Source organism: Brugia malayi, assembly GCF_000002995.4.
Source record: "Brugia malayi strain FR3 genome assembly, contig: Bm_v4_Chr4_scaffold_001, whole genome shotgun sequence".
NCBI lineage: Eukaryota > Metazoa > Nematoda > Chromadorea > Rhabditida > Onchocercidae > Brugia > Brugia malayi.
In genome coordinates, this window is record NW_025062478.1 from 6,066,037 (window position 1) to 6,081,361 (window position 15,325).

General features: G+C 31.4%; 4 protein-coding genes across 7 annotated transcripts; 3 read left to right on the forward strand and 1 right to left on the reverse strand.

The window, feature by feature from the left end:
- Positions 1 to 944: 944 nt before the first annotated feature.
- Positions 945 to 3,170, reverse strand: Bm6575 (Uncharacterized protein; the record flags this gene model as incomplete). 2 transcript variants are annotated; one of them, XM_043081816.1, is made up of 6 exons in its annotated part: positions 945 to 1,149; positions 1,284 to 1,422; positions 1,781 to 1,991; positions 2,245 to 2,438; positions 2,657 to 2,768; positions 3,036 to 3,170. In XM_043081816.1, the coding sequence occupies 6 exons, from the start codon at positions 3,168 to 3,170 to the stop codon at positions 945 to 947; spliced, it is 996 nt and encodes a 331-aa protein (XP_042937750.1). The 2 variants fall into 2 exon arrangements, with proteins under 2 accessions (XP_042937750.1, XP_001901893.1); XM_001901858.1 differs by having other exon boundaries at positions 3,036 to 3,137.
- A 1,014-nt stretch (positions 3,171 to 4,184) lies between these two features.
- Positions 4,185 to 4,554, forward strand: Bm3362 (Uncharacterized protein; the record flags this gene model as incomplete). The annotated part of the gene is made up of 2 exons (XM_043081817.1): positions 4,185 to 4,431; positions 4,469 to 4,554. 2 exons carry the CDS (start codon positions 4,185 to 4,187, stop codon positions 4,552 to 4,554), a joined length of 333 nt encoding a protein of 110 aa, XP_042937751.1.
- A 221-nt stretch (positions 4,555 to 4,775) lies between these two features.
- On the forward strand, positions 4,776 to 5,414 carry Bma-lgg-3 (Uncharacterized protein; the record flags this gene model as incomplete). Of its 2 annotated transcripts, none has more annotated exons than XM_043081818.1 (2): positions 4,776 to 4,910; positions 5,259 to 5,414. In XM_043081818.1, the coding sequence occupies 2 exons, from the start codon at positions 4,776 to 4,778 to the stop codon at positions 5,412 to 5,414; spliced, it is 291 nt and encodes a 96-aa protein (XP_042937752.1). The 2 variants fall into 2 exon arrangements, with proteins under 2 accessions (XP_042937752.1, XP_001901892.1); XM_001901857.1 differs by having other exon boundaries at positions 5,268 to 5,414.
- A 1,409-nt stretch (positions 5,415 to 6,823) lies between these two features.
- On the forward strand, positions 6,824 to 10,391 carry Bm7433 (Uncharacterized protein; the record flags this gene model as incomplete). Of its 2 annotated transcripts, XM_043081819.1 has the most annotated exons (11): positions 6,824 to 6,876; positions 7,114 to 7,224; positions 7,354 to 7,648; positions 7,974 to 8,108; positions 8,216 to 8,327; positions 8,471 to 8,601; positions 8,828 to 8,972; positions 9,112 to 9,209; positions 9,570 to 9,706; positions 9,837 to 9,954; positions 10,239 to 10,391. In XM_043081819.1, the coding sequence occupies 11 exons, from the start codon at positions 6,824 to 6,826 to the stop codon at positions 10,389 to 10,391; spliced, it is 1,488 nt and encodes a 495-aa protein (XP_042937753.1). The 2 variants fall into 2 exon arrangements, with proteins under 2 accessions (XP_042937753.1, XP_042937754.1); XM_043081820.1 differs by lacking the exon at positions 6,824 to 6,876 and having other exon boundaries at positions 7,118 to 7,224.
- Between the last annotated feature and the right edge of the window lie 4,934 nt (positions 10,392 to 15,325).

The window sequence follows — 15,325 nt, forward strand, 5'->3', positions numbered from 1 at the left end:
ATTGTCACAATCATATCACTATAATAATACCAAACAATAATGAAACAATAATGAATTCCCTGTCCTTTCCGAAATATACTAAGTTTGTAACTTACAATAAAACATAGCCAAAACAAATTTTAATGGTTTAAAACATATCAGTGGACAAGCTTTATGACCTGATCCATCACATATCACAAAAATTAAAAAGAATCTGTTTATTATGAAAGCAATCGATCAAAATTATTTAACCAAGTCAAACTAAGAACGTTGCAACAAAAATTCCCACTTTATATCACAGATCTAATTTATACCCTTAATTACCACATAATTTCAATGCAACCATTATAATAGAACATTTACAAAATTTAAATACATCATAATTACATTCAACTAACTTACTGGAAAATCGAATTAAAAGCAAAAACCGAATATAAATTAACATATTACATGGTGACAAGGATTGCTATCAACATGTTAATTTCGGCTAGAATAGTTTAAACTGGATTATTCCAGCCGGTAAACAATCTAAAATGGGAATGAAAACTGTACAATGATAAGTGATAAAATAACTGATTGAAACACTAATTCTCATTTAGGCCCTAATTTAAAATTATTGATTAATTACAGATTCTTTCCGTAAATATTTTAAAATTAAATAGTTCTTTCACTCGTACGAAGAAATGGGCATTCTGAACTCATCCTTTTTACCTTATTAATTGCTTTATCATTCAGTAAGTCTCCTACGATAGTACCACTAAGTGCTAGAGATAGAGAGAAAATATCAACATTACGCATAATGTTACGAAAAAAGAGTGAGCCAGAGAGATATCGTAAATAAATATTAAAGAACCTTTGTAATTATAGCCATAAACCCTTTCTACTTCTATTTTATGAACATGCGCCTGTACTAACAATTATTTTGAATAACAAAAATTTAAGGGAAAGAAAAATCACAAGCAACATTACTGACTTTGTTCCGGAAATGCAATACGAATGTCTGGATTAGCGAGTGGATTGAACGCTGGGTCATCATTCGATCGGTTACTTACGAAACGTGGAAGTATGGTAAATACTGTCATCATTATTATAATGCAAACTATAATATAAAAAAATCCACGTTTCCACTGTGCACGAGGATCGAAAACAGGACGCTTACCATATCGCGATCTGAAATGTTTTCAGTATTCAGCTTTCTCTTCCTATGAATTCCATTTTATAAAGTAGTTTAATTATTTAATGGACAGAAATATTCCATTAGATTAAGAGTGCATAGATATTACAAAGAATTAAATTTCGCGAACCTAAACCAGCGATTTAGCCATTCACTAGCTGATCTTCGTTTATACTTGTTTTCTGGTAAATCTTCGTCACGATCTTTTGAAAATAATAAAGAACTTGGAATCGCATAATTGTTTTCATTCAGATTCATAGGTTTTCTGGCTGAAAAAGTAAACAGTAACAACAAAAAACGCTGAATCGTTCAGCGCTGACAATGAATACTACTGAACAATCCAAAATTGCACATTCTTGAATAAACGAACTTCAGGAAAACTCAGTGATGCAAACATATCAGTCAAGATGTATGTGGCTTTTTAGTAAGAAAATTTTGAAATTCAAGACGCCGAGAAGTTTGATAACAAAGAGTTAAATAGCACAGCAAGCATCAAAACCAAATGTTGAGTCTGCTCAAAAATAAAACCTGATGATCACTTCCACTTAAGACGTAAAATTATATATAACGAGAATGGAAATCACAAAGGTATTATCCAGTGTATTTGATTCAAACCAAAGAACTAACCAGTAAATTGACGTTGCTGTTCCTGCCGATTATATTCGTCCCCTACGTCAACTACTGTCGCCGGTGTATCACTACGAATATTGCCAACGTTGAGATTCGCTTCATACAAAATATCGTGTTCATTTACATTATTCTGTTTTCCACTTACCGAATGTGTTATCATCGATGGAATGATTGACGCAGATGATGGTAAACTATCAAGTTCTGGTAACTGCATGAAAAAAGTTCGTTATATGAACAGATTTAGAAAAGTCCGCACACATATATATATATATATATATATATATATATATATACATAAAAAGAAATTTTATCAAATAAGGATTCAATAATTTTTAATGAAAAAAAAAACTCGAGATTTTCAAAGTAGAGGTTCCATAGGATTTTGAGAGCCTAACTCATAAAAGATGTACTCGAGAAGTACAATAGGATGAAATTTGGAAATAAAAAAATCTAGTTCTTACTAAGGATAATCCAAGTCCAGCTCGTGCCCAGTTTGCCTGTTGCAACACAGCTTGTAAACGTTCAATAATTGGTGATGTTTGATTAGGAGCTGGAAATATACCCTCCTGGCACTGCTGACACTTATAGCCAGCTGGAGCTGTATTTCCTGGTAAATGACGTGCCCATGCATCTAAACATTCCCAGTGGAACAGATCTGAAAACTCACAGGTAAACAGTGATTGACAAATCACTGTTTTATGATAATCTGTTCAAATTTGTTATCTGTAAAATATATTACTCCTCACTGTTGGATCTGATGTCTGCTGTACACAGCCTCAAACGAATGTTCGCAGGAAACTTCTATTTTTAAACTTCAATAATAGCATGTTAAAGTCAAGACTTTCACTTTACTAAGTATCAAATAAAACATACGCAAACATTTCAAGCGAACAGTTTCCTTAGATTCTAATGACATAGAACATAGCGTACAGTTTGTATCATAATCACTGTCCGCCAACCATGACAGATAACTTTGAACAACACACTACAATTTCATTTTTTTCTTTTCGTTTTTGTTTTCTTTTTGTACATCTCTAATTCCATGAATATTTTACGAAGGTAAGATGATATCATGTCCCTTTGATATAAAAAAGAAGCGTTTATTCCAATGCTTTAAAAAATTTGTGATACTTTCCAGCCTTATGTCCTTGATAATTTGAGTAAAAGAGAAGGCGGATATCTTGTCCCACTACTAAGTAAATAATTTGCCAGGACTACCTCATTTTCACTTGCATTAACATTTATCACGTACCTTGCAATGATTTTCCACCAGACAATACTCGCAAACGTTCACTCGATGTTCGAAACAAAATAAACTTGTCACTTTTTTCTTGGCACATTTGCAAAGTCCCATTGTACTTGGAGACGTATTCTGAAACAGACTCATTTCGAAGAGATTTGCAAAATAGCACGTAAACTTGAATGCAAGATACAGAAATCAGAAACGCAGCAGAAAACTGAAAGAACCAAGAATAGCACAGACTAAAACGATAATGCGAATCAGAGGAGCTGAGGCATGACGTAAAAATGAAGTCGGCGTGATGCACGGAATCGGTATGACACAAAGTCATCTCTGTAGGCTACGTTGATATCTTTGAAATGATTTATTGTTTGGTATATTCTCGCCTTCTGCATTTTCGTCGTTTTTTTTTTTTTTTTTGGGGGGGATTTCTTAACATCCTTTTTCTAGTTTTATTTTTTAATTTCAGATTTGCTTTATTGTTAACTTTAAATTGCTAGTCATCTCTTATCGAGATGTGATTCCATCCTGTGTAGAATACATTAGAATATATCTTTGCAATATTTTACGCTTGCATTCAAGAGATAAGCATTAGCTTAGCAAACAGTTCGTGTTATCTATAACGGAAGTTATCTGTGTTATTCTGTATACCTCTGTGCTATATCCTTTACTTTATTTCCACAGATGACGTATATGTGATCAGTGCTATTATCAATGCTAAGTACATGCACACATTAGTTACATTGTCGTTAGTTGCGCTCTATAATAGGTTTAACGTGTAGAAAAAATATTTTCACTTTTAATTTAAGTTATTATACAGATCGTGTAATGGCTGTAGGGTTTTTTTTTTTTTTTTTTTTTTTTTGTTTTTTTGAATATTTCCAGATTATTCACTTCAGGTTGAATGTTTGAGAGGAGAGAAAACGGGCACGACAATATAGTAGCGAAAGTTAGTGCTAATAGTAATTCATGAATTAGAACCGTCATTGAAAACATGCTTGATATTTTCTATTACTAAAACGGTTTATTGTGAACTAGAAAAAAAAAACCATAGCGGCTGACATATTCACCGGTAAACATGACGTTTTGTATTGACAGTAATCTCGAAAAAGAACGACAATAATCTCGAATTTTAGTGATAGCATGCAGGTTTGGACGCAAATGAAGTTGAAAATACGGATTTTCTTCCACTTATTTTCTACAAACCTCATGTTAGTCATAGCAGTACCTGATTTTTTTAAAGAAAAACAAAACGCAAATGAAATTTATCTTGTCAAACTGCGATCAGCTTACTTTTTTCAGAACAACCCCATTTTTTGGTACTATAGGCAGTATTGTCTTATAACGGGCTTGTACATGCTCGAACCGTGGGAACAATCACTGTTCAACTGTGTGATATTTGCAGTTTGTGCTTTTGTAATTCTTCTTCCATACAAACTGTGGAGTTTTGCATAAGGTATTTGTTGTTGTTATTTGTAACTTAAACACAACTTTTTTTCAAACTTTCAAAGTCTCATTTCTAGGGTTCTAGGAATCCTGAATGTCAAAGTTAGAGTGATTCAGTGTTTGGTATCAATTAGAAAAATTAAATGCGGAAATTGTGATATTCTTCTGAAGGTGTTGAACAAGACAAATTCTAATCATATTTATACATTTTAAATACGTTAACATTATGTGTTAACATGTCCATATTAGGTGATAAGCTGTTTTAGGTAATTCTTTTAGGTAGCTTCTATTCAAAAATTATAAAAAATGACTGAAAATGCAAAGGTCGAAATTTTATTGAAAGCAGTCGGTGATGCACCTATACTGAAGCAAAACAAATGGACAGTTGACGAAAAGAAAACAGTGGCGGAATTATGCATTTTTTTGCGAAGTTATATGAAGGTAACAGCTTACTTCTCGGTTATGCCTATTTGCATTATGTTTTTATACATATCCTGTGGAAATTGTATCTTAAGCAAAATTTGAAGAAGTGTTGAAAGTGATAAGCGTTAGTAAATATCAGTACGCAAAGGACGTTAGTTTTTCAAGTTTTTGTTCAAGCTAAGAAAACATTGGCATCCATTAGCAGTCAGGAAAAGCTAAATACGGCCACTTATTTTAGTCAGATTTCAACAGTCAGTTTCAAGAGAGGCCACTGTACTGATATTCAGTTCTTCCCGCATTGCTGACACATTTTTAATCCGCAACCATGATGAGTATTTTTATAGCAGTCACATTTTAATACTTCAGAGGTTTCAGCTTAATGATAGCGATTCCTTATTGCTTTTCATCAATCAGTGTTTTGCACCATCACCGGATCAAACAGTGCGGAATTTAAAGGATTGTTTCGCACCCGGTGATTCGAAATTAGTCATCAATTATAGCAAGACACAAGCATGGGGTTAACTTGTTGTATGATCACTTTTTGCTTTCTTGTTACTATTTTCTTTCCTAATTCTTGAATACTTGGTCTAAATTTTGCTTCAGAATTGCTGTTTGACAATATGACTTCATCATTCCATGATTCCTCCGTTTTCTGTTCCTATGTTTTTTATTCTTCTACTTAGGAAAGTTGTTTAGAAAAGTTATTTCTCTTTATCAAGTATTTTTGAAATTCGCATGAAATTTCCAATATTCATCCTGATTGAGTGATAGACTGTCACAAGATTTGAATTACTTTCGGCATTTTCTAAATTTTTTTATGTGAAAGAATTGTAAGGTTGGAGGGATTTGTGTTGTTGCAGTGTTCGATTCATATGCGACCTTTGATATGTTGAGAGCATTTAAATTATTTCGTTTAAGCAATCTTCACTCTGTTTTGATTATGAGAATGAAACGCTAAAAAAAAACGTAAATAGCAATGAAATTAGTAAAATAATTAAATTCCATGAGCAGTGGTAAATAATAAGGAACCAATTGATCAGTTGAAGGATTCCCTTGCAATCTTTGTGAATCAAAAGCGAGATATCTTTTGCTTAGATTTAATTTTCTTTTATTTCCATATTACCTTGCTATGTTTTATATTGTATTGACCAAGTTGGCTAAAATTCTTTTAGTCTGTTTGATTACATTAGAATTCATCATTTCTTTTTCATATTTCATAATTTGACACCACGGTATAGATACCGAAATAAAATGTTCTTAAATACAAAATGTGAAAGTTGTGTTATTTCGAAATGCTCGCAAAATATGTGGATCTCATCGTGGAGTGACACTTTCGAGTTACTATATTTCGGGAAACAGAATTATTAAACAGACGGGTGAAGGTATGCATTTGGTGAATTTGTCTACTTATCACTAAATCATATTGCTCGAAGCGATTGATCATCTGCATTTTCAGACCGAGTAATTATTGTAGCAAAGACGATAAAAGAAGCTTAAATGATTTGTTATAACGTTACATCTAATTGATGGATAGTACTATCTTTTACCAAATGCATACATTGCTGAAACAGGACTTGATATAGTTTGAACTTGATATATCCCTGTTATGATGGATTCCTTGGCATCATCTTTTATGCATAATTTCAGTGGACAGGTTTGATGCTGGCGATTTCTGTATTTTTTAAATTTTCTAGATTTTTTTACTTCAAGAAAATACAAGATTAGTTAAACATTTGCAGTCGCTATTGGGCTATGTGTTAGAATTCCAGCAGTATCACTCTTTCCTCATTCCCACTGAGTCAACAGTAGCATTTGACGACCAAACGACTATAGTATAAGTTGATTAAGAGGAACTGAAAATTTAAACTATAAAAGTAAATTACATCTACTAATTTCAGTTGCTTTCCCGCCTTTTCTCATTCTGCATAAATATGTATTTGTTGCGGCGAATTGATAGCGATGCTTTGGGCCTGGTCAATGTCAAGTGAAAATTTTGAAAAATCTGATTTAGCAATTCTAGTCCTTATAATTTTAATGAGCTTTTTTTTGCTAATGGATAAATTGAACCTTCAAGTATTAAATTAGTACCGTAAGCGAAAAGCTAAAAGCAAAAGGTTATGAAGTGTGGAACTTTTTGTTTCGAATGTAGAGCCAACTTATATTAAAAAGATAATGGTACACTCATGATTTTCGGCAATGCTGTTTCTTTTTTTTTTTTCAGTTTAATGTTATTTTACTCAACAACAATTTTTCTGATACGTGAGCCGTTCCGAAAGGTATTTCTGGGAAGTGAAATACCACTGTCGGTTGTCGTTACACATTTATGGTTTGCGTAAGTTTTTTCTACACATTACTTTATTTATTAGCCGTAGTAATTATGTTAGTTACTACAGTTTTCATAGGATAAAAAAAAATTCCATAGTTTCCCTGGTTTTAATTCTAATTTGTTATAATATTTCAGGCCATTAATTTGTCCTTTGATAGCTGCTGTGTTATATCTGTGTTTCTGGCTACCTTTTTCGACTCTACCAGACGCCTCACTGGTACCATCATATACCACAGCATTATCAATGTTTGCATTCTCTGCTTGGCTCGAATCATTCGCTGAGCCTTATGTCATACTGTCATTACGATTCGGCATGGATGCTCAGTACGCATTTGCCCAAAGTTTCCTGGTTATAAGTCAACGAGTCTTTGCACTCATTTTAGTCATTATGGTACCGATATTACCCGTTTATGCATTCTGCTTTGCTCAGGTTTGTTCAAAAATATAGAAAGTTAACTTATAAGAGATAAGAGTAAGGAGTAAAGAAATTTCGGAAATAAAAGAAAATATGAAGGCACCGTGAGAGAAGGAGTAACAATACTGTAGCAATACAGCAAAATTTAAGTTTCTAAGAGAGAAATGTTCATTTAACATAAATTTTTGTTGGTTCAGACCTTACTGTATGACCCAAATCATGCAAACCGTACTATACTTTAAACATAGCATTTTATGGAAGATTAAATATAACTATTTTTACTCATACTGATTTATTCCCAGTTTTCTGCCATTGTACGATCCATTGCAATGTCCTTCAGGTTCTGTCATCCTTTTGTTACACCGCTTTGTGTATATATCTATTAGTTTCTGGCATTCGGTCTGTCGCACCATCTATTAAAGATTTCAGCCTGGTATCTGTTTATCCAAGTTTTCCTAAAGCGTTCTCAAAAGAGGTATTTTCTATTTCCAATACTTTGGAATTCATTATGATTTATTTATTGGGTTACAAATCTGGGGTAATTTCCTACATTCATATAATTATAAGGAATTAAAATTTCAGAATCGTTCTATATTGGGAGCTTTTACTGTTCATTCCATTTTTAAGCAGGTTGTTACAAATGGTACTGGCTACGTACTTACATTCACGAATTTTTTTTCCTTATCGGATCAAGGTTAGGTTTATCAGTTTTCAGTCATGTTTCTATTCAATTCAGTTCCTTTTAATATTTATTAGTTGTTCAGTACACTTCATTTGTACACGTTTTTCATTTGAAAGAACAATTTAAAACCTTGTTGAAAATTTTTTTATTTTTAGCAGTTTTCGATGCAGTCGATAAATTAGGCAGTTTGGTCGCACGTGTCATTTTCGCACCACTCGAGCATTCTGCGTATTTGTATTTCTCCACTTGTTTTCGAAGAACGACTTCGGCGAAGGATCGAATAGAGGTATATTTATCATGAAGCATTCAAGTTTTAATTTTTTCGTTGTTACTTAGCAAATTGAAGCTGTTTTGTAATTACTTTGGCTTTTGTTTAAATCGCTTGTTATGAATGGATATGCATCCCTTTTATAATTAAGTGATAGATTACTCTTATTTCCTTTTACCAATATTTCGCAAATTAGGGAAGCATTTAGTTTATAGGTGTGTGTTATAGTACTTATCGTTTCCAGACTGATGTGAAAAAAGGAGTTAATGCAATGAGCAGTCTTCTGCACATTGTTATTTTGGTTGGTATTGTAATATTTATTTTTGCAATACCTTATTCTTCTCTTGCTGTCAAAATATACGGTGGCACTGTGCTAATTAGTAATTCAGGTAAGCTCCTTAGAAACATTAAAGTGACTATTGCTGCGGATTAGCTTAGAAGCATTGAAGTGACTATTACTGTGGATAATTTTTATTCCTTATAAACTAGTTTGTGATTATATCATATAGAATTTATATTTCTTTTCAGGTGCGAATATTCTGAGACTTTACTCTTTCTACATAATTATCATTGCAATCAATGGTATCATTGAATGTTTTGCTATGGCAACAATGAATGAAAAAGAGGTTTCATGTTTCTTGAATTAATGTGAAAAAATGATTTAAATTGAATCTTCCATCAAATGCCATTACTACTTTACTCAAGAATATTGGGTGGTGATTAATATGTTTATTAATAAATGCATCTGTTAGAAAGGACATAAATTACATCAGGCTTTACTCCGTCCAAAAATCTCTTAGTTGGTTTGAATGCAGGCCAACTCAGGCTTATTTTTAACAAAAATCCTATGAAATAAACACTACTATGTTTTTCCAATCGCTAATCCATTCCTTCAGTTCAGTTAATCCCTGTTACATTCTCAGTTATCTACCTCGGATACAGATTCTATTTTCATGGTAGGACTTCTACATGTTATAAAATTCCAGCTTCTTTCGCATGGCTGGTTTTTGTTCTTTTCTTCTCCCATCCACATATTTCTATCCTTCATATTTTCGTACGCTATCAGTGCATATGGTTTGATATTAGCAAATATAATTACTATGCTGATGCGAATAGCTTACAGGTAAATGCTTATTTTGTTAGAGTTTCATCGATTTCTTGAGATGAGTTCGAAGATTTTAACAAAAAAAAAGGAAAAAAAAAATCATTTTGGCTGAATGCTACTAAAATTAAATTGATTATTCATCCTTCAGCTGGAGACATATACGTCGATTTTCACGCGGTCAAATTAGTTTTCTGAAATCACTTCCAAATTTTCCAACAATTCTAATTCTTTTTTTTTGTCTTATGGTAACTTCACTTTCCTTCCTGGTCAGTTTCTTGAACTTTATCAAAATTGCAGAATGCACTTTCTATATCGTCAAAAAAGGAAAATCTGTTTCTTTGATTTAAAAAGATGCCTTTAATCCTGTACTTTCGCTTCCCATTTTCTTCGACAGCTAGAGTCCAAAAGACTTCTTTGCTTTAGATTTTATTATAACACATTGTCAAAACTGTTTTGATAACTTTGTTTTTAAGGATTTTTTAATAAAATGATGATGAAAATTTCATGATAAAATAAAGTTTTAATTTAACTGCAGTAAATTTGATTTTAGATTTTCGGTGAAGTTGATGGCATAATGCACAGTGCTGCACACGTAACTGTTGGATGTTCCTTATTCATTTTTATTATCAATCATATCTATCAAAATGACTTGCATGTTGCCAAATTCTTAAGTGACAAATCGCTGGGATCTCATAATGGTTGAAGTTTTTACCACTGTTAAGTATGAAAATTTTGCACTGTCGGTTTTCCATACTACCGCATGCTATAAATTTGAAGCACGTCTCGACACATTAGGCTCATCGATTTTATCAACTTTTTGATAACTTCATTTTTTTGCTTTCAGGAAAAAAGCACAATACTTCTCCATCGCCTCCGCTAAAATTGTTTTGTCATTTTAATAATCATAATTGGCATGTAATGCATTAAAATTGTTAGAATTTTTGAACATTCAGCTTTTCGTTTTTCAGCTTTTGTTTACCTTGTATATATTATCTTACAACTATGTGTCCTTCATTATTCAAAAATTCACTTTAAAACTTAGAAATACTAGCCTCAGCTGAAAAAGTTCTCGAAGCCTCATTTTAAATTGGAATTGCTGACGTATAATGTTTCTAATTTCGCATATTTCTAATTTTTGGTTACTTTATGGTTGTGGGGTATGATTAGATAAGGCCAAGGAGTCTAATTAGGATTGGAACTAGTTTGAACGGAATAAATTTAATGAAAAATTCAGTTAGTTATTCGAAATGTACCTGTAATCCTTAGCTGAGTACTTTGAACGTGATTATGCATGAAGTGTCACATACTGATTGAAATTAGGAAAAATGTTGTTTGAAGACTATCATAAATATATTAGTTAAATGTCATAGGAACGAAAAATAAAGGAGGCATAGTAAAATCTGATGATGAATGTCTGTATTAGTATGAAATGTTTAGTGAAATTCATCCGCAGTCCGATATGATCCACTATTTTGGAGCATGATAATTATTCGCATCGCTTTTTCATTATAATACAATGCTTTAATCTTAAGTTTTTTTTTCACGTTGTAAGTTTCTGCATGCTTTCATTCTTTTTCGAAAATGTATGTGTTGCATTTTCGATGATTACAGTAATGTTGATAAGATGCTGATAACGATGCTAACTCTGCGACGATGTTGGTAGCAATCATAATGATATTACTGACGATTTAGAATAGGATATTTCCATAGTGACTTTTTCTGTCCTGCTTAAGGTTTAAAACAGAAATAGTGACTACATATCACCATATCTCACGGTAATAATAGTGGTGACAATGAATGGTGATGGTTTATTATTGAGCAAAATGAGATCGAAAGGGACTGCCGGAAGAAAGTTTCATCGCGTCAATAACAGTATTGCTCTCATTTATAATGAATCAAAGAGGAAACAAGAAAAATTGAAGTGCTGAAATTAAATTATGGTTGTAGTCTTTTATATCGATACTAAAAATGATGAATTTGCTTAAGATATGTTGTTTACCCAAATTCATTCTCACCGTTTATTAAATTAATTTTGATCTCAAAATATTAAATTTTGGAACAATGTTCGGGAACTAATCACTCCATTCAGTTCGTCATTATCTTCACATTGAAGAAAAAGGTGTTGGCTAAGAAAGAATGAAGAGGAAAACCAACAGATGTGTAACAAGTTTGAGCAGCGAATAATAATGAGTCGATTAACTTGAACAAGCTAGAAAGGTCTTGTGATGATCAAACGTCAAATTAGTAGGGAAAAGAAATGCTACAAATAAACTCTACTCACATTTTCATATCAAATGAGATTTATAAGACTTAGGTTTCTTGATAATCCTCTGAAGTTCCTTCCAAAAGCACAATAAAATGGAAAAAGAATGCAAATTTCACTGAATCGATATCACTTCATTACTTTTCTCTAATCCTTGGTAATTTTATGATTCATAAGGAGAATTTTTTCGATCTTTTTTCATCTATTAATATTCAGATTTTAAATCCAGAAAGTTTTGTCTTTTTTCCAAATTTCGATATTATAGTGAAAGAGGAGGCAATCGAGACAGTGACCGTCATTACCTAAGAGAAAGGAACAACAATCGCTCTACACGTTCACTTTTCTATTCTCCAGTTTTCCACTAATTTGGATTTGGATTCATTTAACGTCTCTTCTTGTATATCATTGTAAAAATCTTCTCTTGTTTTCAGCAGTTGCTAATGTCACTCTCAAAGATTTCATTTCCGCTATGACATCCCTTAGTATTGACATAAAACAATCGAACTAGTTAAGCTGACATAGGTAATAATAAAAATTAAGATGCATCTATTTCTTTTTTTCTCAATTTCACATTTTAACGTCCATTTCTTTCTTTGTTTTAGAAAAGTCAGTGCTTTCTGAAAGTGTTAATTTTTCTCTTTGCAATTTCTTCCACCCTACTCTAACAGTTTGTCAACGGTTGAGAAGGAATATGATCAAAGAAGAATTTGAGGAAGCCGACCAAATTGTGCCACCACCGTTGCCGTTGTTATCAACACCAATATTATTTTCAGTAGCACAGGTTGTTGGACCTCATTCTCGAGTAATTTGCCTATTTCTGCCTGATTCTATGCAGCATATTATGTATTATTATCTTCACATGAATTTTTTATTAGAAAAATGATGTTCTTGGTCGAACTTTTAATATAAAATTTCAAATTTATTTACTACTCATTGGTTTTTAACGTTGTTCTTTTTAACTAAAAATTAATTTACTTAATTTGATTTTTAGCCCTGTAATCTTAATTCTTAATTACTAATACCAAAATTACGTTGAATCCTTGACATTTTCTCACTTAAAACTTCCAATTTTTAAATAGGTAATATTACACTTCAGGCTTGCCGTAGTACAATATATTTTATAAATATTTTTAATTAATTAGTATATCTTCGTCATTTCGCATCATTGCACTGGGAATTGATCTGAATATTATATTTAATATAAATATTCGATTTGTAGTATTAAAGTGACTTGGAACTTGTTTGTACAGCATTCTCTTCTCATAACGAAAGTCATTATAGTACTTTTATTTATTTTTCCGTTCACTGCTCATATCGTCTTTCCCTACATTCCCTGCATTCGATACCCTTCTTTAAATCCGTTTCAGTATCATCAAAAGTGAATGGCAAAACACGTTTTATCACATTTCATTTCTTGTGGCACTACTAGATTCGCAGAACTTCGAATAATACTGATAAGAAGAAATGCCAGTACAAATTATCTTTTTTCATGTCTGTGAATTTTGGAAGATCTGTGAAATTAGAAAGATGACAGAAATACTTAAAAATGATTTCATTTTAAGTAGTTTTGCACTTTATTCTTTAATTAATTTTAAGTTCTGTGTTTAAAAAACTGCATATTTTTCATATTTATTTTAGTTCTCGGTTTTTTCTTTTTTTTTTTTTTTTTTTTCAACAACTAACCATACTTAAGTCCCGGGTGATTTCAGGATAGATTAAGCAACTAATTTGAGACTTACACAAATCTATTTGTGAATAACTTGATAATTTTGGTGATCATAATAATTCGTTCTCGTTTTTACTGCTTTAGAAAATCTTTATTATTATTGTACCACTACCACTACTAATTATTATTAAATAACAAACAATTAACGCAAAACTAACGTAAGTTGAGTTGTGCGTTAATTTAAACAATAATTAAAGAAATTTGTAACTGTAATGAGTCATAACTATTCGGTCGTTTGTTTTCATTCACTCATCATTTTCAAGAATGTAAATCATACTTCTGTCATCACTGTTGTCCTTTTGCTTCACAATGCATCAATTACAGATTAATGCGTTGTATTGTACACAGTGTCATTTTATAAGTTCAGAAAAATCTTTTTGAAAAACAAAATTGTCAGAAAAAAATCACTTCTCTCAAATGTAAATAAAATTCCTATATCAAACTGATTACTGTCGTTTAATAGCAAATTAAAAAAGAAAAAAAAAAAAAAAAACAAATCTTTTAGAATGAAAAGAAATTTTCCCAAAATTGGTATTGCCAAATCTTTTTTAGCCATTTTAAAGAGAAATGTCAGTTTTAATTAGAAATTTAATATTTGGTACCATTGGCATTTTACAGTGTTCGGAAAACACTTCGGTAGACAAAATGTGCTGTCAAAAAAACTTCGCATTTTCTCATTTATGCGCACATATATTTATTTCTTCACGCTTGTTAGAATATGATTGCTAATATGCTATTGAATTAATTTAATTTAGTTCCAGTTGTTTCATGATTCTTGTTTCAATCAAAAAATTGATGGTTTCTTCAGTTTCTGATTTACATTTCAATTTTTCACTCCCCCACTTATATAATATCCATAACTAACAAATTTTAAATATTCATAAAAGAATGAATGAATCAGTCGTACAGGTAGTTAAATACAAATGAGTAAAAAATACAATCCATTTTGGTTTTTCAAATAATTCTAATATGAAAATACCGTAGTTCTGCAGTTATCTATGTAAAAATTAACTTACGGTAAAAAATCCGATTCAAAATAAAGTACAATAAGGAAAAAGTTCGAAAAATCGTGACATCAATTTCTGAAATGTATTTTGGACGATTAGATATATCATTTGTCGAAAAAACCAATTCACAACAATGCGAACGTATGCACACTTTTATCTCAAGTCATATTAATAACAAAAGATGTCAAAACTGTATCATATCCATCGTCTTTTTGAAGTTTAATTCACTAGTTCTCAGATTCCAATTTTTTTTATATTTTGGAAAAAATATTTCTAATTTTTTGACCATAGCATTTTCAATAAAGCACAATATTTTCTTCATAACTTTACAGAAATTGAGTTTTTGTAAACTCTGTTTAACGTTAAATTACATTTTCTCTAAATTAAATTTGAATTCTAAAGTTTGAATTGATTTATTAGATTCTAGTAGATCGAATATTTTGGTCAATATGTATTTTTGCTGTTTGTTCTATTCCTCACTTGATTATTTATACAGAGAATTATCAATTTTAAATTTAAACAAGAGAAAAATCACCAGCATTTTAATTAACTCAAATGCGATCACTGCAGCACTTAAAAGTTCTGTGATATTCAAGTGGATTCAGCAGTTATGCATGAAATTTACAAATTTCAACAAATAT